The sequence below is a fragment of the Gadus chalcogrammus genome, chromosome 4, assembly GCF_026213295.1.
Source record: "Gadus chalcogrammus isolate NIFS_2021 chromosome 4, NIFS_Gcha_1.0, whole genome shotgun sequence".
NCBI classification, from domain to species: domain Eukaryota; kingdom Metazoa; phylum Chordata; class Actinopteri; order Gadiformes; family Gadidae; genus Gadus; species Gadus chalcogrammus.
Window position 1 is genome coordinate 24,535,255 of NC_079415.1, and position 22,645 is coordinate 24,557,899.

At 45.3% G+C, this 22,645-nt stretch overlaps 1 protein-coding gene and 1 long non-coding RNA gene across 2 annotated transcripts in view; one reads left to right on the forward strand and one right to left on the reverse strand.

Moving 5' to 3' along the window:
* Positions 1-17,198, forward strand: part of obsl1a (obscurin like cytoskeletal adaptor 1a) — a 46,164-nt gene extending 28,966 nt beyond the window's left edge. Inside the window, exons 20-25 of the mRNA XM_056587411.1 lie at positions 3,208-3,320; positions 4,022-4,175; positions 11,198-11,359; positions 11,859-11,963; positions 13,522-13,788; positions 15,003-17,198. Of these exons, the coding sequence (XP_056443386.1) occupies positions 3,208-3,320; positions 4,022-4,175; positions 11,198-11,359; positions 11,859-11,963; positions 13,522-13,788; positions 15,003-15,280 (1,079 nt within the window). The 3' untranslated portion in view covers positions 15,281-17,198. The remainder of the gene's footprint in view (positions 1-3,207; positions 3,321-4,021; positions 4,176-11,197; positions 11,360-11,858; positions 11,964-13,521; positions 13,789-15,002) is intronic.
* A 4,746-nt stretch (positions 17,199-21,944) lies between these two features.
* Positions 21,945-22,621, reverse strand: LOC130380264 (uncharacterized). The gene is made up of 3 exons (XR_008895247.1): positions 22,471-22,621; positions 22,294-22,378; positions 21,945-22,130 (listed from the first exon to the last, which is right to left on the reverse strand). It is a non-coding gene; the product is annotated as an uncharacterized LOC130380264 (long non-coding RNA).
* Between the last annotated feature and the right edge of the window lie 24 nt (positions 22,622-22,645).

Below are 22,645 nucleotides of genomic sequence, written 5' to 3' on the forward strand. Positions count from 1 at the left end.
GGGCTGAGAATCAATGATAGGGCTGAGAACCAATGATAGGGCTGAGAACCAATGAGGGAACCAATGAGAGGGCTGAGAATCAATGATAGGGATGAGAACAAATGAGAGAAGCAATAAGAGGGCTGAGAACCAATGAGAGAGATGAGAACAAATGAGAGAAGCAATAAGAGGGCTGAGAACCAATGAGAGAACCAATGAGAGGGCTGAGAACCAATGAGAGAACCAATGAGGGGGCTGAGAATCAATGAGAGAACCAATGAGAGGGCTGAGAAACAATGAGAGGACTGAGAACCAATGATAGGGCTGAGAACCAACGAGAGACAAAATGAGAACCAATGAGAGGGCTGAGAACCAATGAGAGGGCTGAGAACCAATTACGGAACCAATGAGAGGGCTGAGAACCAATGAGGGAACCAATGAGAGGGCTGAGAACCAATGAGAGGGTTGAGAACCAATTAGGGAACCAATGAGAGGACTGAGAACCAATGAGAGGGCTGAGAACCAATGAGAGAACCAATTAGAAGGCTGAAAACCAATGAGGGAACCAATGAGAGGGCTAAGAACCAATGAGAGGGATGAGAACCAATGAGAGAGCTGAGAACCAATTAGGTAACCAATGAGAGGGCTGAGAACCAATGAGAGGGTTGAGAACCAATTAGGGAACCAATGAGAGGACTGAGAACCAATGAGAGGGCTGAGAACCAATGAGAGAACCAATGAGAGGGCTGAGAACCAATGAGGGAACCAATGAGAGGGCTGAAAACCAATGAGAGGGCAGAGAACCAATGAGGGGACCAAAGAGAGGGATGAGAACCAATGAGAGAGCTGAGAACCAATTAGGGAACCAATGAGTGGGCTGAGAACCAATGATGGGGCTTTCACACCAAAAATAACCAAGAGCCAGTTCCGGGCTGGTGCTAGGGCCAGTTCCAAACAGGTTCCAGCCTTATCCCAGTTAAGAACCAGTTGGTTTCACACCGGCCAGAGCCAGCCATGGAGCCGGCGTGAGAAACGTCATGACGTCACTGCAAACGTCTCCGCTTTCCCAGACGTCACTGGCAGAGAGTAGTGAGCTTGGACAGAAGCATATGGCCGACGTCTTTCTTTATTCTGGGTGGAAATAGTAACATAGTTACGCCATTAAATGCGTTTATGGAAACATTTTTAGCGAGAAATGTGCATTTTACTTTCATAATGTTCGCTCTGTGAATGTGAAGGATGTTTGGTTTGATAGTAATGACGAAGAGGGAACGCTCCGTTCACTTGCATGGACATGGACTCATCTAGCTGCGTTGGCGCGTTGACGCGTTGGAAGCGTTGAACCACCACACACTGATCAAGCGTCAGGTTAGGCGCGTTAAATGGCTCAATAACTCGCGTTATCCAACGCGAGTAACGCGGTTGGTGTGGCCGTACCATTAGAAGAAGAACCCTCGCGCCAGTTTCAAACACAACAACAACAATATATTCGATTCAATCCGTGTATGGTTCGTTCTTTGAATATTCCGATTTAAAAACAAAATCAGAAAAAACAAAAAAGGACTGTTTTAAATCGGAATATTCAAAGAACGAACCATACACGGATTCACGTCCATTGTTTACTTCGGTGTTTTAAAAATGCCGGTCTTCGTTGGTCTTCCTGTTTATGAAGGTACGGATAACTCCGCCCCCTTCCCCCAGCGTAAAAGCGGTTCTAGTTCTAGCCCAGCTCAAAAGTGGGGCTGGAGTTGAACCGGTTTTTAGGGGCCGGAGCCGGTTCTTTGGCGGTGTGAAACCAAAACACTGGCCCTAGCTCCGAACTGGCCCGGAACCGGCTCAGATTTTGCGGCGGTGTGAAAGGGGCATGAGAGGGCTGAGAACCAATGAGAGAACCAATGAGACGGCTGAGAACCAATGAGGGAATGAATGAGAGGACTGAGCACCAATGAGGGAACGAATGAGAGGAATGAGAACCGATGAGAGGGCTAAGAACCAATGAGAGAACCAATGAGAGGGTTGAGAACCAATGAGGGAACCAATGAGAGGGCTGAGACCCAATGAGGGAACCAATGAGAGGGCTAAGAACCATTGAGAGGGCTGAGAACCAATGAGGGAACCAATGAGCGCTGAGAACCAATGAGAGGGCTGAGAACCAATGAGGGAACCAAAGAGAGGACTGAGAACCAATGAAAGGGCTGAGAACCAATGAGAGAACCAATGAGAGGGCTGAGAACCAATGAGGGAACCAATGAGAGGGCTGAGAACCAATGAGGGTACCAAAGAGAGGGATGAGAACCAATGAGAGAGCTGAGAACCAATTAGGGAACCAATGAGAGGGCTGAGAACCAATGAGAGAACCAATGAGACGACTGAGAACCAATGAGGGAATGAATGAGAGGACTGAGCACCAATGAGAGAACCAATGAGACGACTGAGAACCAATTAGGGAACCAATGAGAGGACTGAGAACCAATGAGAGGGCTGAGAACCAATGAGAGAACCAATGAGAGGGCTGAGAACCAATGAGTGGACCAATTAGAGGGCTGAGAACCAATGAGAGGGCTGAGAACCAATGAGGGAACAAATGAGAGGCCTGAGAACCAATGAGAAAACTTGGAACCATGAGAGAGCTGAGAAACAAGGCGACACCCAATGAGAGGGCTAGGAACCATTGACATAACAAACAGGAGAACCCATGAGAGAATAGAGAACCACGAAGAAACAACTTAAATAGCTCTTCAAATTTCTGAAGAATAATACCCAAGACTGCATCAATCCAGGGAATTTTCCTCTATGAATTTTTATTCTTGTTCACTGTTTCCCACAATGAAGAAATCCCAAAAATGCCAACACTGTTTAAATCCTGAATGCCTATAGATCTTGTTATGTTGACATAACATGGATGAACATGATTACCGTCAGAGTGACAGTTTGGTGTTGAGGCTTACCTACCCTAGTAGCCTCTTTTACTTCGCTGCACATTACAAAGATTTGGAAACGCAAGTTGGAACTTGAGAGAGGGAAAGTGAACAGAGTGAAAAAGACAAAATCTGATGAGATAAGATGGTTGTTTATCACTCCCAAGAGGGAAAAGTGGGACAAATTGCCATTGAACCCTAAGATGTAGGAATGCTGTGGTAAAGCCTCCGAGTTCTTCCAGATGAGACACACTGACAGTGGTGGTGATTTACTGGCAGCCATTTGACTGATGTCTCCGCTGCTCCACAGAGACGCCGGTGTCATTGGTGAAGAAGCTGGGAGACGTCCGCGTGGAGGAGGGGTCTCCGGTGCCCCTGGAGTGTGAGTTCTCCAGACAGAACGTGGAGGTCAAGTGGCTCAAGGTAAAGAATAAGACCTAACCGTCTGTGCTAGCACCAGAAAAAAAAGCAGTTCTCCACCTGTGTGGCCTGGCCCCCACTATGCGGACCTCCTGATTTACGAGGGCAATCGTCAAGTTGATGCCCTAACTTATAAAAAAAGCAGCCTAGAGCATTTTCATCTGCTCTTGAAATGGGGTATTTTAACAGCAATATTTAGCTTTTTATTGGGACACAAAACCGGCAATGCGTAAAGTGTACTCGCTGTAATTTCCACCATTTTTTAAAAGAAGGATCCTTTAGGAAAATTGTTCCTGTTTGAGTTAGCTTTATTCTACCCACTCAATCCCCTAGACTTGGGGGTAGTAACAGGATCCAATAGTATTAAAGATATGGATAACGTGTTATCATGAATCAACCTTGCAATAGATTAATCTTATAATAGCCCAACTTGCTCCTTGTCAAAGGGAACATGATGAATCCAGGTTCTGTGTTTTAGGGAAGGATAGGGTAGTAGGATTAAGGGTGTGCAACTAACCCTAACCCAACCAGAAGGGACTGGGTTTGTTCTCCAAAGTCTTCAAACAATCTGTAAGCTCCCATGTGATCCTTATTGACGTGCATCTGAATTCACTGTAAGTCACTTTGGATAAAAGCCCTTACCCTAAACTCTAAACCCTAAACTCTAACCCTAACAAAATAAACGTCCACCTCTGTTCAACTAGGGCGAGATGGATCTGAAGCCAGGGAAAAACTGCCGGATCTACTCCATGGGGAGGAAGAGGTACTGCCAGCTGCTGGAAGCCTCGCTGGCCGACGCCGGCACCTACCACTGCGACGCCGGGGACGTCAGCACCTCCTGCTGCCTCGAGGTCTACGGTAGGCAGGGCGGGGTTTGAGGCCTGGTGTGGGTGGAGGTGTCATTCGGTTCGATGACATGATGGTGAGCTTAGCGCTCCCGTCAAAGACGTGAACGTTATTTATAAATGCAGTTTGTGAAAGTATTTACTCTTTTTATCTGCCAGAATGGAAAGACAATTGCAGATTTACGATCTTTTACCTGCCAATAGTCCAATCTATCCACCAGCGGCTGGTGTCAGTTGTTCATTTTGGATCAAGACAAATTCTTCCCTATAAATCGCATCTGCTTCCACCATTTTAATCCCTATCCACATCTTCCCGCTATGTCAACGTCCCAGTGAACGTTTGCACATCCAACCAGTGGCGCCGGAATGATTTCAGTGGTGTGGGGGGGGTAAATGTGCGTGCATGTGTATATGCAAGTATTTAGACTAGACAGAGCTGCAGGCTTGGTATTGGAAAAGAAAAGAAAAGTGATGAAGACGATGAGGACGAGGGGCAGTGACAAACATGCAGGAGGTGAGATTTTGGGTCTGACGGTCTGAGATGATCAGTGTGATACTTTGATAACGGGGGGAATTCCCTGACATAAGTGCCGTGGTGGCTCCAGCTGTGAGAATGTTTTGACCAATGAATGATTCTAGAAAAGAGGTTTTGACTAGCCTACATAATCATCGAGGAAACCCCTCTTGCATTAGGACGGGGGGTTCAAAAAACTGTTTGGCGTCATTCTCGGCCGTAGCATACCAACACAAAGATATAATGCCAGTTCTTTCAGTCAATTAGTTTCCGCAAACTACAGGGGGGTTTGACTGGAGTTAAGTGAAAGAGATCAGCCTATTCTGTTCTTGATGCTTGTGACTGTCTCAGTCTGTAGGCTACTAGTTTAATATACATCTATTGATGCACTTAGACACATCATCAGTGATGGAACCTGGGGTCATTGGGTGTTTCGGGTCTCGCAACATCATACACCCTCAACCAGGCGACCCAGCCGGGATTGATCAAGTCCCAACTTGTGTCTAAGTAGCATGTACCCACGGATCGCCCCTCTTGATCCACAGCCATCTAGAGGCCTTCTCAGCTGCCTCTGTGGTGGTCTTGATGGCCTTTCTCTGACGTGCACCTGTGACTCCAAGCATGCTGTATGCTTTGCAGAGAGATCGCGCTGCAAAGCCTCTACAGCCCACCTCTATTGGCACACACCGGGCACGCCACCCCCGTCTGCGGCACTCCTCCACTAAGTTGGCATACTTGGCACGCTTCCTCTCATTGGCCTCTTCCATGCGCTCCTCCCAGGGAACTGTCAGCTCCAGTAGGACCACCTGTTTGGTTGAATCTGAGAACAGAACTATGTCTGGTCTCAGGGTGGTTTCCACGATTTGCTCTGGGAATTTGAGCTGCTTCCCCAGGTCGGCCTTCATCTGCCAGTCCGGTGCGGTTCCAAGAAGTCCCGCTGCCCCCCTTGGCTTGGGCTTAGGCTTCTCCCCTGCTCGAATGAAAGCAATCGCCTGCCTTGCTGGTCGGAGAGGCTTGTTCTGGGTGATGCTAGTGAAGATGGTTTCTGCTATCGCCTTCAGCACCTGGTCGTGGCGCCAAGTGTAGCGTCCTTCTCCCAGGGCTTTGGAGCAACAGCTGAGGATGTGCTCTAGCGTTCCCCTTCTGAGGCACAAAGGACATGATGGTGCGTCAACCTTGCCCCAGCAGAAGAGGTTGGATGGGCTGGGCAAGACGTCATAGACGGACGCAATCAGGAACTTGATCCGGTAAGGCTCAGCTTGCCAAAGCTCAGACCAGGAGATCTTGCGGTCCACTGCCTGTTCCCATCTCGTCCATGCGCCTTGCTGTCGCATCCCCACCATCTGGCTAGCACGCAGTTCCTCCACGCCAGTTCTTACTTCCTCTTGGACCAATCGGCGTCTGTCTTTGCCCAGGGCTTTGTCGTAGCGTGTGGTTGCAACGCTACCAAGCCCTGCTCGTCCAGATGACACTGGGCCGACCAGCACGCTGTGACGCAAGCGTGACTCCGCCTGCTCGACTGCTTCCTGCGCCCTCCACTTCCTTCCAGTCCTGACTTCGATGCCAGCCTGGGAGACCTTTGGATCACTGGATTCCCTGTACTGCAGCACCTCCCTTGCACGGGTTACCATGAACTCCTCATTCAGGCTGCTAATGGGGAGCTTCAGTTTGTTGTTGTGCCCGTATAGAGCGATGCTACTCAGGCTTCGTGGCAGGCCCAGCCATCTACGGAGGTAACGGCTGATCCTCCTCTCGAAGCCCTGTACTGTTGTTATTGGGAACTCGTACACAAGCAGGGGCCACAGAATCCTGGGGAGAACACCATGCTGGTAAATCCAGGCCTTGAATTTACCAGGCAGACCCGACTTGTCCACTGCTGTCAGCCACGCCTCCAGCTCCCGATTTGTGGCCTTGATGGATGCAGCGTCCTTCAGGGTGCAATCAAAGGTCTTTCCGAGGCTCTTGATGGGTTTCTCGGTGACTGATGGAATCTGGGTGCCGTCCAGAGAGAAGCGGAACTTATCAGTCACTTTCCCTCTCTTGAGCACCAGGGACCTAGATTTTGCAGGCTTGAAACACATCCGAGCCCAGGTGATGATCTTCTCCAAGCCCTGAAGGATCCATCGGCACCCCGGCACTGACGTCGTCGTTACTGTCAGGTCGTCCATAAAGGCTCTGATGGGGGGCTGGCGGACTCCAGACTTGGTGATCGGACCTCTGCACTCGACTTCTGCTGACTTGACCAGCATGTTCATGGCCAAGGCAAAGAGAATCACTGAAATAGTGCATCCAGTGATGATCCCTTTCTCCAGCCGATGCCACTCAGATGTGACCGTCCCAGAGGTGACTCTCAGCTTGAAACTCTTGTAATAGTCCAAGATAAGGTCCCTAATTTTACCTGGGACATGGTGCCGGTCCAGTGCTGTTTCCACTAGCTTATGAGGAATGGATCCATAAGCGTTGGTGAGATCGAGCCACAGCACTGCTAGGTCTCCTTTCCCTTCTCTTGCCTCTCTGATCAACTGTGTGACCACACCTGTATGTTCGAGGCATCCTGGCACCTTTGGGATTCCGCCCTTCTGTACAGAGGTGTCGATGTACTCGTTCTTCAGGAGGAACTCCGTCAACCGACGGGATAGGATGGCGAAGAATATCTTCCCCTCAACGCTACTAAAACCTAGAGAAAGCATCAGACGTTTAGGCAAGCTGCTCCTTAAAATGTAACGTAGGATAAAGGGTAGACTATATGCACTTTATACATTTTGAAGTCTCCTATCTGAGCTGACAGCTGAAGCTGTGGTGGGTTGGAGTCTCCAACACGTTTTATAATTGAATTACCTGTAGTCCTATTCATCCCCAAATTGCAATGCGACATGCCTGCCGCCACCTAGTCTGACCTAGAGGGAATTAATTTTGCCATAAGAAATAATGCTTTACTATCAATTGTCAGTCATGGCTGTGTTTTGGGCGTAACATGCCACAATCTCCCATCTCAACCTGGCGCAATGAACTTAACAAGTTGGTAGCCTATTTTAGGCTAGGTTCTTTTCAGAGCTGATAGGCTACATGGTGAAACTAATGAAGCACAAAGGACCCAACCTCCCCCACTTTAGCTTTAACCAAATAATTTAACCTTTCGTAGCCTACAAAACGAAGGACATTTTCTTAGAAGTCTGGGCTATAGCCAGATGCTCATTTTTTGTTAATGCATGATGACAGCTCACCCACAGCAGCTCTTATCAGTTCGAAAAGTTTACCCTTTTCCACGTGTGATTTGAGTTTGACTAGTGTCAAAAATTACAATTAATTTTTTTTTTACATATTTTGTAGTCCTATTGGCTCTGAAGGTTTCTGCTAGACTGTGGCCTAACTATTTTCTGATAAAACACAATTTGCCAGTCACAAACAGTCTTCCCGTCTGCGCGTCTTCCGTTCCCTATAGTGCACTCGCTCACATATTAATCCTCCACTCACACTCGTTTCACTACCAGTGTTGGGAACGTTACTTTAAAAAAGCAATTAGTTATAGTTACTCACTACTTGTTCCAAAAAGTAACTGAATTAGTAACTGAATTACTCTATAATAAAAGTAGTTACCAGGGAAAGTAACTATTTGCGTTACTGTAAAAAAAAAAAAAGATGCCATATGAAAGAATCTGGATTTTTCTGAGCAGTTTTCACTTGGCCTTAATGTGTTAAATGGTTGAACTGCCCATTCAAGGCCCTGATATGCTTCCAACTGAGGCCCCGTCCACACTAACCCGGGTAAATCTACAAACGCATAAATATTTATCAGTTTAGCCCTTCCGTCCACACTAAAACTGAGAATTCCGACACTGAAAACGATGCCTTTCAAAAACTATCGCTGAGGTGGATAAATGTGCTGGGTTCGCGTTGTAGTGTAGATAGGGTAGACGGAGGCTTTCAGAAACGATGACGTTCGGTTGCCATGACACATGCCACAAGCTTGCGCTCGAGACCGAGACGCTCATCAAAAAAATGGCAGGTGAAATGCAAATGATGATCTCTCTGTACAATGTACTAATTTATCTCCAGAAACAACTCGACATATTGGCTCAAACATATTCGTTGCTCCAACGCCGGAGGTGAGCGCTGTACTTGATGTTCTTCAGTGATGGTAAAAAAACCCGAAGACCACAGTTCAAACAGTACTTGGAGCGGCGTTTCTGGACAAGACCGAGTCGAAAATGATTAACCAGCTGATCAACTGTAAATATCAGCTGATCGCGCGCCTGTAATCTAAACAGAGAGGCGTGGGGGAGTTACATAACCATGACAACAACTGTTTATCAAAATAATTTCAATGTGGAACGTGGATGCAAAACGATATGAAAACGATAGTGAGGACGGAGATCATTTTCATTGCGGAAGTGTGTTTTTACATTTACCCGAGTGTGGATGGGGCCTGAATTTCAATTTGCTTGGTTGCAAAGGCTGTGGAACATCTGCCGAATACTACAGAAAATGCCAACTTTTCATCGGATTTCTCCGGACTCGCCATTTCTGCTGCTTCACCGAATCTGTTTGGTGTGTGCGTTTGCGTGTGTGTAAAAACTCTGGCTCCGAGTGACTACCATGAAACATGACTCTGCCTTAGCCAATCATAATCGCTCATCTCATTGTTAAAGGTTGGGTATGGGATTTGCAAAACGCCAGCAGATTTTGAAAATACACAACTCAAATGGTCCTACTCCCCCTCTCCTTCAACGCTGACTCTGACTCCACCCATTCCAAGTACATGGACACGCAATCATGCTCGAGCGAACACAGATGCACGAGAGCGAGACATTAGCTTGTTAGCTAGCTCCAGTAGCTAACGCAGGATAACAACAAACAGAAGCTTGCTCTGGGTCACGAGCATTGAGTACGTGCACGAAGGGGTCGCACGGGGAGGGGGAGTGCAGTACGACCGTTTGATTGACGTACTTACTGTCCAATGCCACTCGGTGGGTCTGGAAATCATTGGCTAGAGTTTTTCGAGCCCTGCCTTTCCACAGATGATTGACTTGTTTAATTTTCATGTCACTCAGTACTTCTAACTCAGTGGCTGTAAGTGGGTTATGATAAGAATTTCAAGTAATTTAGCAAAAATGGCCAAAAAAGAGAATTCCATACCCAACCTTTAACCCACCCGATCTCCTCACTAGCAATTTGTGTTAGTAGCCAAGGGTGCGTACGGATTACGCAGTTTATTCAATCATTTGTTTATTCAAAGCAGTTTATTCAAAGCATTTTTCGTACAGTAACGGTAACGGCATTGTAACGACGGAAATAGTAATTAGTTAGATTACCTCGTTACTGAAAAAATAACGGCTTTACCTAACGCCGTTCTTAAACTGCGTTATTACCAACACCCACTATACCACCAGTAGCAATATTAGGCCAAATCATTACTAAGAAACTAAGGCTGCATCCGAATACCTAGTACATACTATTTCTGTCTAGTGTCTACTACTTGACCATACTACACTTGACTGTGTAGTACGGTCTACAGACATGTGTAGAACGCCTCCGAACGCCGCCGAAACTCCACCGGATGTTTGGAGATGACGTATCTCCCCCCAGATGGCGGCAAAATTTACCTGTTTTCCGTCTTGTTATCGTTGCTATCAAATAAAAAATGTCTCTTTCTACGCGAATGGCTCTTGAAATGGATATCTCTGCTAGAAGGCGTCGTCGTCGGTCATCTCGTAGAGCGACTTACCGGCAGGTTATGTTGTATATATGTGGACATTTGGTAAGTCATTATTTTGGAATAATAATAATAACTTTACAGTTATTTGTTACTCCGTGAAAAAGACGATTGAAGTTAATTTTTCCTTTTTTATTGAACACACACACAAATAAAAAGCCGCTGTTGGTGGTGTCGGGTCAGCCATCTCTTCTTCGTTTGTTACCAGACTCCGGTTGCATTGTGGGATAGCGTAGTGTGGTCCGTGGTTCACTTTGGCGGTAGTATGCATTCGGAAACGACTTCCGTACTACAGAATGCATACTAGAGTATTCGGACGCGCTAGATTTTTCGCATACTACAAAATGCATACTATATAGTATGCAAGTACGAGTATTCGGATGCAGCCTAAATCTTTATATTTTAAACGAAAAGTTGGGTTGCCATTGGTCTCGCCCCCTGCGTCCCACCGCAACTTGGAAGTGATCCGTAGTTGTTTGCTCAGTTAGTTCATAAATAAACGATAATGCACCATCAAATATCTACAGCATATGCATATCAGGCCAACCTGAGAGGAGTCCCGAACCAAAGGTAGGGCGAAACGCTGCTTAACCATCCTGCTCCTTCTCCGATGTGCACTCTCTCCTTGTGCCCTCTCTCCTTGACCACTCTCTCCTCTCTCCTTGTTCCCTCTCTCCTCTCTCCCTGTACACTCACTCCTCTCTCCTTTTGCCCCCTCCTCTCTCTCCTCTCCTCTTTCCTTTCCCCCACTCTCCTCTCTCCTTTTTCCTTGACCACTCTCTCCTCTCTTCCCTCTCCTCTGGATCAGAACATGCTATGGAGATCGTCCAGGAGCTGGAGGACCTGTGCGTGGTAGAGGACCAGAACGCGGTCTTCATGTGCGAAGTGTCCCTGGAGCAGGTGGGTGGCGAGTGGTGGAAGGACGGCCACAAGATCCGGCCCACCAGCACCGTCAAGACCCGCACCGAAGGTCAGAATCCACCCTGAAGTTCAGAACGGCGTCCGACCTTTAGAATCGACATCGGCCGAGCGGCTGAGAATCTCTTCTGGGACGATTAACACGCATCATACCAAGCACAGTCTATACTATATTCATCTGTTTTTTATTTATAATTTTTTACCCTAAATACAAGACGAACTTTCAGATATGCATAAGCAATTATGCTATGAGGCTAACGATGTGCAGTCTAGAGGAAGTGTCCAGTCTGATATGATCAAATACATATTCCATGCAACATATATCATTCAATATTAGTGCACTTAGATATATTTTGCGAATTGTTGTATGTTGTAGTGTCTTTTCATGCGAGTTCCCCTAAACAAACGTGTTCAACCCCTTATCAAATTATTCTCATCTAAACTATGAACAGTATAGATTTAAATTGAGGAATTAAAGGTTTGCAGGGTTCTATAAACAAGCTGAGTAAAGAAACCCCAACCCCCCCCCCCCCACACACACACACACACAGGGACGAAGCACTTCCTGTTGATCTGCAATGTCACCGCGGACGACTCAGGAGAGATCCGCTTCGTCGCCAAGGACGTGGAGTCCACCGCCTACCTGGAGGTTGAGGGTAGGTCCCAGAACCCATGGCCTAGTCTCGTGGAAGGGAGGCATGTACCTGTCGCTAGCGAGCTAGTCGTGTGTTTTGAGGGAGTGGCTTTGGAGGGAGGCCCGATTGGAGGGGGGTGGGATTTTCGGCTGAAAGCAAACCAAGTTGTCTATCCCGGCTCTAACAAGCAGGTGAGAGCTACAGGTAAGGTTGCGAACATTGTGGATCGAACCCTGTGCCTTTTGGGCTAATAGTCATTAGTAGTTAATTAGCGTTTAGTCATTTATTGAGCGCTTCATTTTTTAAAGTGATTTCCTATGATTTAAATTAAAGTTAATTAGCCGCAGATAGATCCCCAGATAGATAGATCCCCAGGAAATTAGACCGTGGTAAAGGTGGTTTTATATTGGACGTTGGATATTCGACACATTCGAAAAATCTATTTAGCACTGGCTTTGATGTACGAATTTTTGTCTAACCAACTTAGATGTGTTATTACACGGCCCGTCTATGTAAAGCAAAAAAAAAATTACCAAAAAAAGAACTTTTGATTTTATATCATTTTTAATGAAAATAGTCCTTAGCCCAAGTGAAGGAGTTAAAGTACCTCAGGGTCTTGTTCGCAAGTGAGGGTACGATGGAGCGTGAGATTGGCCGGAGAATCGGAGCAGCGGGGGCGGTATTGCGTTCGCTTTACCGCACCGTTGTTACGAAAAGAGAACTGAGCCGCAAGGCAAAGCTCTCGATCTACCGGTCGATCTTTGTTCCTATCCTCACCTATGGTCATGAGGGTTGGGTGATGACCGAAAGGACGAGATCGCGGGTACAAGCGGCCAAGATGAGTTTTCTCAGAAGGGTGGCTGGCGTCTCCCTTAGGGATAGGGTGAGAAGCCTAGCCATCCGTGAGGAACTCGGATTAGAGCCACTGCTCCTTTACTTAGAAAGGAGTCAGCTGAGGTGGTTCGGGCATCTGGTAAGGATGCCCACTGGGCGCCTACCTTGGGAGGTGTTTTAGGCACGTCCAGTGGGGAGGAGACCTCGGGGAAGACCCAGGACTAGGTGGAGAGATTATATCTCAACACTGGCCCGGGAACGCCTCGGGATCCCCCCGTCAGAGCTGGTCAATGTGGCAAGTCTGGGGCCCCCTGCTTGAGCTGCTCCCCCCGCGACCCGACCCCGGATAAGCGGATGAAGATGAGAATGAGAGATGAGATAGATCCCCAATGTCAATCAAAATCCCCCTAACCCCTCCCTGCTCCCAATTACATGGATCTGAATTCAAGGCAAGTACTTATAAATAAATAAATTGAATTGTAGTAATAGGTAGGTCAAAAGTTTGACTGGTGGACTTTGGGGATCAAACCAAGTAGGCCTACCAGTTTGGCCTGCTGGCAGTCAAACCGATTTTTTTGAGCCACAGTCAGGAAAGAAGTAATGGGTTTCTTTCATAGAGCTTTTCTCGTAGACTCAAAACGTATCAGGAAGGAATCTATCCTAATTCCCAGGAGTGGTGTAATTCCGCCGTGGGGCGACGCGCTACCTAACCACCGTCCCCCGTTCTCTCCTCTCTGACCCCCAGAGCTCCCGGTGTCCATCGTGAAGCCGCTGCGTGACCGCACAGCGCTGGAGAAGCACCGGGTCATCCTCGAGTGCATCGTGTCCACGCCGCGCGCAACGGCCGCCTGGTACTGCGGTGGCGTGGCGCTGGAGCCCAGTGAGCGGCTGGAGTTGCTGGCCGACGGCTGCTCGCACCGCCTGGTCATCAAACAAGTGGCGCTGGGGGACGAGGGCCACTACCGCGTGGAGGTTGGCAAGCACAGCTCCGAGGCCCAGCTTCTGGTGGAAGGCACGTTTATTGTTATTTTTCTGCTTCAGTTTTTTTCTAGGGAAGACACTAGACAGGACCCTATGTGACGCAGACACATAGGATTCACATTACAAGTATTATAGCAAATACACAAATACAAAAACTTAACCACTCTCGCTTCATCACAAAATTGTTCAAATTTAATTACTCAGCTTCATTACTAGCTTCATTACTAAACTTACTTAGACATTACGTTTAGTAATGTGTAAGTGTTTCATAATCATTTCATAACGCATAAAAACATAATAATTAATTTACAAACTAACCAGAATAAATTATTAAATTTCTTAATTAGTATAAAAACTTCGACGGGATCTTAAATGTAACCTAAACATAACTTTTTCTAACAAACTGTAAAATAAAAGTCTATTAAAAAACTTCTATATAAGAGAGTACACGATAAAAACTAGGCAAACGACGCCCTCTGCTGTATGCAAAGACCCCTACATAGAGACTCTTAAAGCCACGGACTAAACACCGTTACATCAGTGAATAAGTGTTAAATTAAAGGGTTGTATTTGGTCATCACAAAGCCAATAAAGAGCAGGGGGCTTTAGCAATTAATTTTGCCATGACAATTGATAAAACACTAGAAGAACAGCCCGGCACTCTGGGAAAGGGCTTTCTGTCTGGGTTCCCAGACTCAAACGAGGACACTGATACCAATCTGACCTTTGAATGCACTAATCTGGAGAAAATCTGGGAATCTTGGGCTGTCAATATGTTCTTGCCAACATGGCAGTAGAGGGGAGCGCGAGCAACGGCTTCCATTGAAGCGAGTAGCATCCAGCTGCAGCCCCGGAGCCGGGCACTGTGGTGTGGCATCGGCACTGTGGTGTGGCAACGGCACTGTTGTGTGGCAGGTCTTTTTTTTTCTCAGCAAGATGTATCTATATCTTATAGGGTTAGATATAGATATATAGATAGATGGATCTTCTCCAACGTATACCAATACATCAAACAGCTTCTCCAACACACAGCTGAATGTATTGCTTATCAATAGTATCTATCTATACAGCGATTAGTACATTGATAGACACACAAAGAAAAAAACAGACCTACCGCACCACAGTGCCATTGTCACACTACAATGCTGTTGCCACATCACAGTGCCCAGCTTCGGGGCTGCAGCTGGAAGCTATTGGTTTAAGCAGGGTTTTTAATATAGCTCTGTTCTCATTGGCGGACCACAGCCCAGGAGCTGGTGATGGTGCGGGAGCTGGAGGACGTGGAGGTGAGGGCCCCTGACGCAGCCTGCTTCCGCTGCGAGGTGTCGGTGGCCATCGACAAGCCGCCAGCCTGGACGCTGAATGGGGAGGTGCTGCAGTCCGGGCCCCAGGTGCGCGTGGAGAGCCAGGGCACGGTGCACAAGCTCACGCTGAAGCGGACCGACGAGGACATGAGCGGCGCGGTGCGGTTCACCACCGGGAAGGCCCGCAGTAGCGCCACTCTGAAGGTCTGCCCGGAGTAGTGCCCGCCCTGAGGGTCCGCCCGGAGTAGCGCCACCCTGAGGGTCCGCCTGTAGTAGGGCCACCCTGAGGGTTTGCCCGGAGTAGTGTCACCCTGAGGGACGGCCGGAGTAGTGCCACCCTGAGGGTCCGCCCGGAGTAGTGCCACCCTGAGGGACGGCCGGAGTAGTGCCACCCTGAGGGTCCGCCCAGAGTAGCAGCGGGGACACACTGGGGGAAATTGAAAGTGAAAAAGGACTTGTGGATGACGTGAAAAAGTGGAGGGGTGGTTGTGTGCTGGTTGTTGTGGCTAGGAAGGAATGCCCATATGACCTTTAAACTGGTTATTATTCAAGAAAAACAGGTAAAAAGACATAGGTTTGAAGGTTTGGATTAAATGAAATACGATCTGAATGTGAAATGTGAAATACCATGAGAGGTTTGTTTTAAGTTAAACACCATCTGAACGATAAACCTTAAAATACTTTAAATTATTATTTTCGGCCATTTAAAATGTTTCGAGCTGCGTTTTCTGTATGTTCTTGTGTTTTATTTATTAGGGTTGAAAAATAAAATCGATAAAAAAATATATATTCATATTCAATTACATGTGAGTGATGCTGTTTTTTGGAAAGGTTATTAGGGATTTTGTCAAAATGGATGTTTGTTAAAATCTAATTTAACAAATTCAGGCTGCTGTCGGGGTCGTGGAAAATTGCTTTTCAATAACCTAGTGCGACCAAACGTGAGCACTACGATTTTGTGCACAGTAGATTCCACCAATGACACTCTTTGATCACTTTAGTACATTGTGTATAACTGAAACTTTGAAGAGTGAGAAAGTAGTAGCAAACGGGGAATTCAGAATTGAAAAAGCATTATTCCTACACAAATTAGTAAGCAATTCACAAACAGTTATATATTATAAACAAAATAATGACAACAGTTTACAATATCATTTATGAAGCATAAGTTGCTTATTAACAATCTGTACGTGTTAATGCTTTATAAACACTTAATGCTTAAATTCATGATTAGCTACTACTAACTAATAAACCAATAGTTAAGTCCTTTGTCTGAGCTCATCTAAAGGGGGGTTACTTTCTACTTACTACTACTTTCTACTTGGTACCGCTGCAATCGTAGCCTATTAGAGGCAGTTTTAGCCTTTAAATGCAGTTTCTAAATGCTTAGAAAGCCATCGACCCAGCTAACACACGACCATACGGCAACGTTGCCTATACGTTGCCATTTGGTCATGGCAACATTACCTCCTGGCAACGTTGTGGCAACATCGCCATGACGTTGCCTACAGGAAGTTGCCATAAAGTAAACAAATAACATTGCCGCGACGTAGTGGTTTGGTAATTTTGCTAACGTTGCCACTTGGTAGCGTGAGTGACGTTGCCACAACGTAGTGGTGTGGTCATTTGCTAACGTTGCCACTTGGTACTGTTAATAACGTTGCCGCGACGTAGTGGTGTGGTCATTTGCTAACGTTGCCACTTGGTAGCGTGAGTGACGTTGCCGCGACGTAGTGGTGTGGTCATTTGCTAACGTTGCCACTTGGTAGCGTGAGTGACGTTGCCACAACGTAGTGGTGTGGTAATTTGTTAACGTTGCCGCTTGGTACTGTTAATAACGTTGTTGCGACGTAGTGGTGTGGTCATTTGCTAACGTTGCCACTTGGTAATGCAAGTAATGTCACGGCTACGTAGTGGTGTGGTCATTTACTTACCGTGATATCAAACTTCAGAATTACACTGGCTGTTTGTGTCCAACACAAATATTAGGTTAAATCAGAAAATGTCACCACTTTTATTGTTTATTTACTACTTAGTGATGACTCAATTCCCACAACAAATATTTGTGCTCAACTATGTTGACCATCCAGAACTACATAACAATTCTCATTTCCACAAACTCTGACCCTGTTGAAAAATAGAAATGAATATATTCAGATACTGAATTGATTAATCATTTATTTCAAATGCATATACAGGGACCAAATCACGACAATTCTTTCTATTAACAAAACATTTGAAGTAAAATTCATGCGTTTCACGGATTCAAGTGAACAAACCACATTGAAGGTTTACATTGGTCAACCAGGACTGAGCATAAAGGCCGTGGAGAGGCTGAGGTGGAGAGTATAGCTAAAGCAGTGACTGCTAATCAGAATCCAATCCAAACTAATATTAATGCTGTCTAGTGCAATTTTAAGTTACAAGAAAATAACAGCAGTGCCTGACCCACAGGATAAGACTGAACTGACAATCAACCTGAGTTTAATCTTAGTATTCGGTAACCAAGGCTGAAATAAGGTCATCAATGCAATTTGAAATTGTGCGAGTGAGAGTGGGGTTGGGCAATGATATAATCACGGGTGTTTTGTTGAGGCTGCAAACTCGAGGTTCTGATGTCGAGTGGCCCAGATAGCCACCCCACGATCACGAGTGCTGTGTTGCTTTGATACATTAATTAAACCTCAGACTAATAAACCTTAAAACACCAAATCTGGTGTTTTTATCCTATTATTATACGAATTGCCCCCCAGTTTTCGATCAAGCTGAAGTTGTCCTTAAGCTGCAGAGAGACTGGCTCAACTGTCGCTGCCGAGTCAGGGTTGTGAAGATGTCCTGTTGATTCCGGATGTCTCTTAAATGGTGGATCCCAGCGTCTTCAGTTCGGTCCCTGGAAAAAGAAAAAAGGTACTAATTTAATACTTTCTGTTCACACACACACACACACACACACACACACACACACACCACACACCACACACACACACACACACACCACACACACACACACACACACACACGGAGCAGTTGAATAACATATCAATGAAAAAGTGTGTGAGGACAGCTATACAAGAACAATGGTGTCTAGTTTACTGAGTTTGACCAAATCGGTCTTGATTTTATGCCTGTAGCTCACAGCTGCACAAGATGTGAGAAGGGACCAAGTAATGGCCATGCTGCCCTCTGCAATACTTGGCAAAGAGGAGACCAAACATTGTTAATGCAAGCTTTCCTTTTCGATGTCTCTGCTTACCTAAATCTTATTTTGCTTTAAAATATAAAAAAGAAAAAAAGATTTTCGATGGCGCCATTTCCACACTTTCTTTTACAGTTTGTTGTTTTGTTGTAATTCTATTGTTATAATTTATGACACCATGAAATAAGAATCTCAATGTCAACGTTTTATTTTAATATTTGTATTTTTTTTTTTGCATTTACACAGTACATTGCAATATGATGGTCTATTCTGTGTGGTTGAATTGAACCAAAATGAAATTGAATAACAGAATGCCTTAAAGGCTGATATCTAACATGTCTGAAATTAAAACTTTAATTTCATACTGGATCTTGCTATCAGTTCAAGCTTTTTCGTTCCCTGTTTTACAACCAATTAATCCACAGAAGGGCACACGTTGGTAGGGCTGTGCGATGAGGGATATTTTTTTCCACAATATACCATATATATCTCAATACTTTTAAATCTCATCTGAAGGACCCCATCATTTATTATATAGGCCTACTGTATTATAAACCCAAATACTTGGGTTTGTATATTATATCATCACACAACGTGACGCAAAAGGAACACTGGAACCGAAACAAGGTTGAAACGCTGGCTCAAATCCTCAGGTTCTGTCCCTTCCCGTTTACTCACTGTTGGTTGGTATGCCATAAAAACTAAGTGATGATTTTGTATTGCTGTTAGAACAGCCGTAGATTACACAACAAATTATGAGTTGTGCAAAAAGTACCGCTGGCAAGGGGGCCATACTGCCCCCGCGAATGTGATGGCGTTTATAGAACCAGGCATTAAAGGTCTCGTGCGATAAAGACAGTTAACCCAGTACTTCCAAAGTTAGAGGTCTCGTGCAATAAAGACGGTTAAATACCCTGTACTTCCAAATTTGTCTTTGTGGGTTTTGAGACAGGAGAGAAAAGAGATAGAATACAGAAGAATACAGAAGAATTTCGAAAATATATTATTACTAGAATTATTAGGTAAGGTAAGTTAATTTGAAGTAGCTATTTATTTCCAATGTTTATATTTTTAATGTTAGTAGTATAGACCATTCTGATAACGATGACATTCGCTAAATCTTAAATTAGCTATAGTACTACCATGACAACGATACCCAGGCGTTAGCTGGGCGGTGCTAATAGCCAATGAACTAGCTAGTTATACACTAATGTTACTCAAATGATATGTGCTTATAGGCAGAGGCAAATTACACTTAATACTCAAGTGTAGTAATTGTTTAAGTCAACACCACGAAGTATGATGAAGACAGCAAGAATAGTGTAAACTTTAGCAGGCTACTTAGCCAACTTAACAGGCCGATGGGGCTATCGGCATTGCTATAAAATGCCATTGTGAGCCAGCTGTAGCCTCTGTAACTTGATGTCACATTTATCCTGTCATTCAGGGTAAATTATGATTTAACGGGCTTTTAAGTTTTAAGATGGCATTAATTTGGCTTGCCTTTTGGATGTGCAATGACCACAGCTTGCTAATATCGACGAAATCGGGCGGGAAACAACAAAGAGGCAGAGGCACTCGCCTATGTCGCGTGCAGTCGTAACGTTGCATTTATTTGTTTTAACTATAATGCTGTTGCACGAGCTTGCAATGGTAGTGCTAGTACCACAAGGCGCGAAAAAACAGCTTTGTCTAAGCAAAGAATATCTACATACCGTAGCTTTCCGTTCCTCGCCATGTCTTCTTTTACTCCGTCAAGCAGGGTGTTCTGCCAATTTCTTCTATCATATTGTGCTTCCTGGTCTGTTCTGCGCATGCGCATGATTACGCTATTGATTCCGCGTTGTGCTATTGGTGTAAAATACACATACAGTACCCCTGAAATCTCCATAAAGACGTTATAATAATACAGTATCAAATTATCATCCCATATTCTTACAGTATACATGGGGTTAGTGGTGTACAATAACGTGATTCTGTAGTGGGAGCATCGTTTGATAGAGGCAGTTGGTCTACAGATGAATACGCTACCTGACACATAAGAATATGGGGAGCATAATTGTATGCTGTATTAAATGTCTTTATTGGAGATTTCAGGGGTATAGTATGTATTTACAATGTTACGCATGTCCATGCGCATGCGCCGAAGTAGGTAGCGAAATCTAATAGGTAGCAGTTGGCAGAAGGTGTTGTACCAAACTGCAAGAAGTTCATAGCATTTGTTTAGCTATGTGTCCCCTCTCTGCAGACTAAATGCACCAATGGTAATCTTAATTTACCTTAATTGAGGATTTCAAGCGAAAACGACCACGTATCAGTAGGTCTGGGTCCCCACGTGAAGTGTTGGCGGGAATAGGAGGAAATTAGCCTGGCAATCGTAGATTGCGCGTCGGTCTGGGGAGGCTGCCGTCAAAAGAGGCGCGATCAACTGGCGTAGTTCAAATGGGTTAACCCCTAATCCTTACCATAAACTCCCGCAAACATCTAGGACTAATCGAAACACGATTTAAAGGAGAGCCCTTCTAGCCAATCAGAGGCGAGAATCCGGGACTTATCCTCCGAAAAAATATCATACCCAGTCTAGGAGGAAATATGAACGAGTACTCGATTGACGCTTGTGTGACGTCAAGTTCTAAAAAATGAAATAAAAATCGACCAGAGATCACTTTTGTCAGTCAATTTTTAAAGAAATCCACCAATCACTAATATGGCTAATAATAGTAATCCTGAACTAGAGATGCATTTGCAATTGCAATACAAAGGTCATGCAAATCCAGAATATGGTGCCATTAAACCACCTGTGTTAAACCCCAATGTTTTGTAGGACCTTTCAGTTTTGATTTAAGATGAATTTACAAATTCCCATCTTCTTCTTTACCTGCACAAACCTAGGCCTAGTCCTGTACTGTTTCACACTGTATATGTATCATGAACTGTACTGTTTAAAAGTTTAACACAATTACATTAATTTCCTATGCATTTATTTTTGCATCGTAGATCATTCCCTCCAGTCCCCGTTGACCTCATTCTTGTCAGGTATGTGTATAAAGCCTTGTCAGCCTTGAAAAGCCAATTCAGAACAAAGATTCACAATGCAACGTAACAAAACCGTTGTAGATAGAAGTTGCAGCAGTGTGAATTGAACGTTGCAAGTCGTCATAAGACAGTTGGTTTTAGAACACTTTTACTTCAGTGCTGATGACCGTCTGCCACTCACGTCAGTCAAGGCCAGCAGAGGCTTCACGATATTATTAGGAGAGTAGGAGAAAATAATTATCCACTTTGCGTAAGGAACGCTACTGTTTGCAAAACATCAGTCGCGTAACAAGTATTCCAAGTATGCTACAGCTTTATTGGTTAACGTTGACCAGCAATCTAGTTAGTAAAAACAATTGGTATAGTAAAGGTGTCGTTTATGGAAACGGTGGTGATGTTGATAGAAGTTGCATGGGTGGTGAACCCTGTTGCATGTATTTTCATCGCTAATCTTTGGTCTGAAGCTCGCATTTGCATCACAAATCTTTGGTCTGAAGCCTGCTATAAGACAGTTTATGGCTAGATTGTATTGAAACCTCAATCACACGTTAAATGTGAACATTTTATTTCACAGGATGAGTGAGGAAAAACAGTTACGGGCAAGGCAGTACCTCCGTTCATGGAGATCTGCTAACCAAGTGATGAATAGGATAGCTGAAAGCACTGCCAGTGTTTGTGTCACAGAACACCATGTGGCTGATGCCAGCTTGTCCAGCAGTCCATCCGGTGTTCTTGCGCCTGTTGGTGACATGGACAACTCCTTGGACTTGGATGAGTCATTTGAGGATCGTTCTGCTTTGGAGGATGACCTCGATGACTGGATGGATGTTGATCCCTCTGATGATGAGGAGGAAGAGGTTTTGGGGATGACCTGGAGGCGTCCGACCAGCGTCCGGCATCGCTCGCATCTGACCTCGCTAGCTGGGCTTGCCAGTTTCAGGTGAAACACAATGCTGTTGATGACCTTTTGAAAGTTTTGAGAGGTCACGGGCACACTGACCTGCCTTCCACCACCAGGACACTCCTGAAGACACCAAGGGAGGTCAGGATCACATCAAAGTCTGGTATGGAGTATGTCCATTTTCCTATCATGGACAAATTGCAACAGACTCTATTGAGATACCCAGCAGACCAGGTCCCGACTGTGTTGACCTTTCCTTCAACGTAGATGGGCTACCTCTGTTTAAGAGCTCAGGAAGAACAATGTGGCCCATCCTTTGTGCTGTCCATTTAAAACCAGTGTCAGTCTTCCCTATCACCCTTACTTGTGGAGGTTCGAAACCACAGAATCTGGAATTCCTGGAAGACATGGTGATGGATGTCAACAACCTCCTGTCAGTGGCCTGCAACAT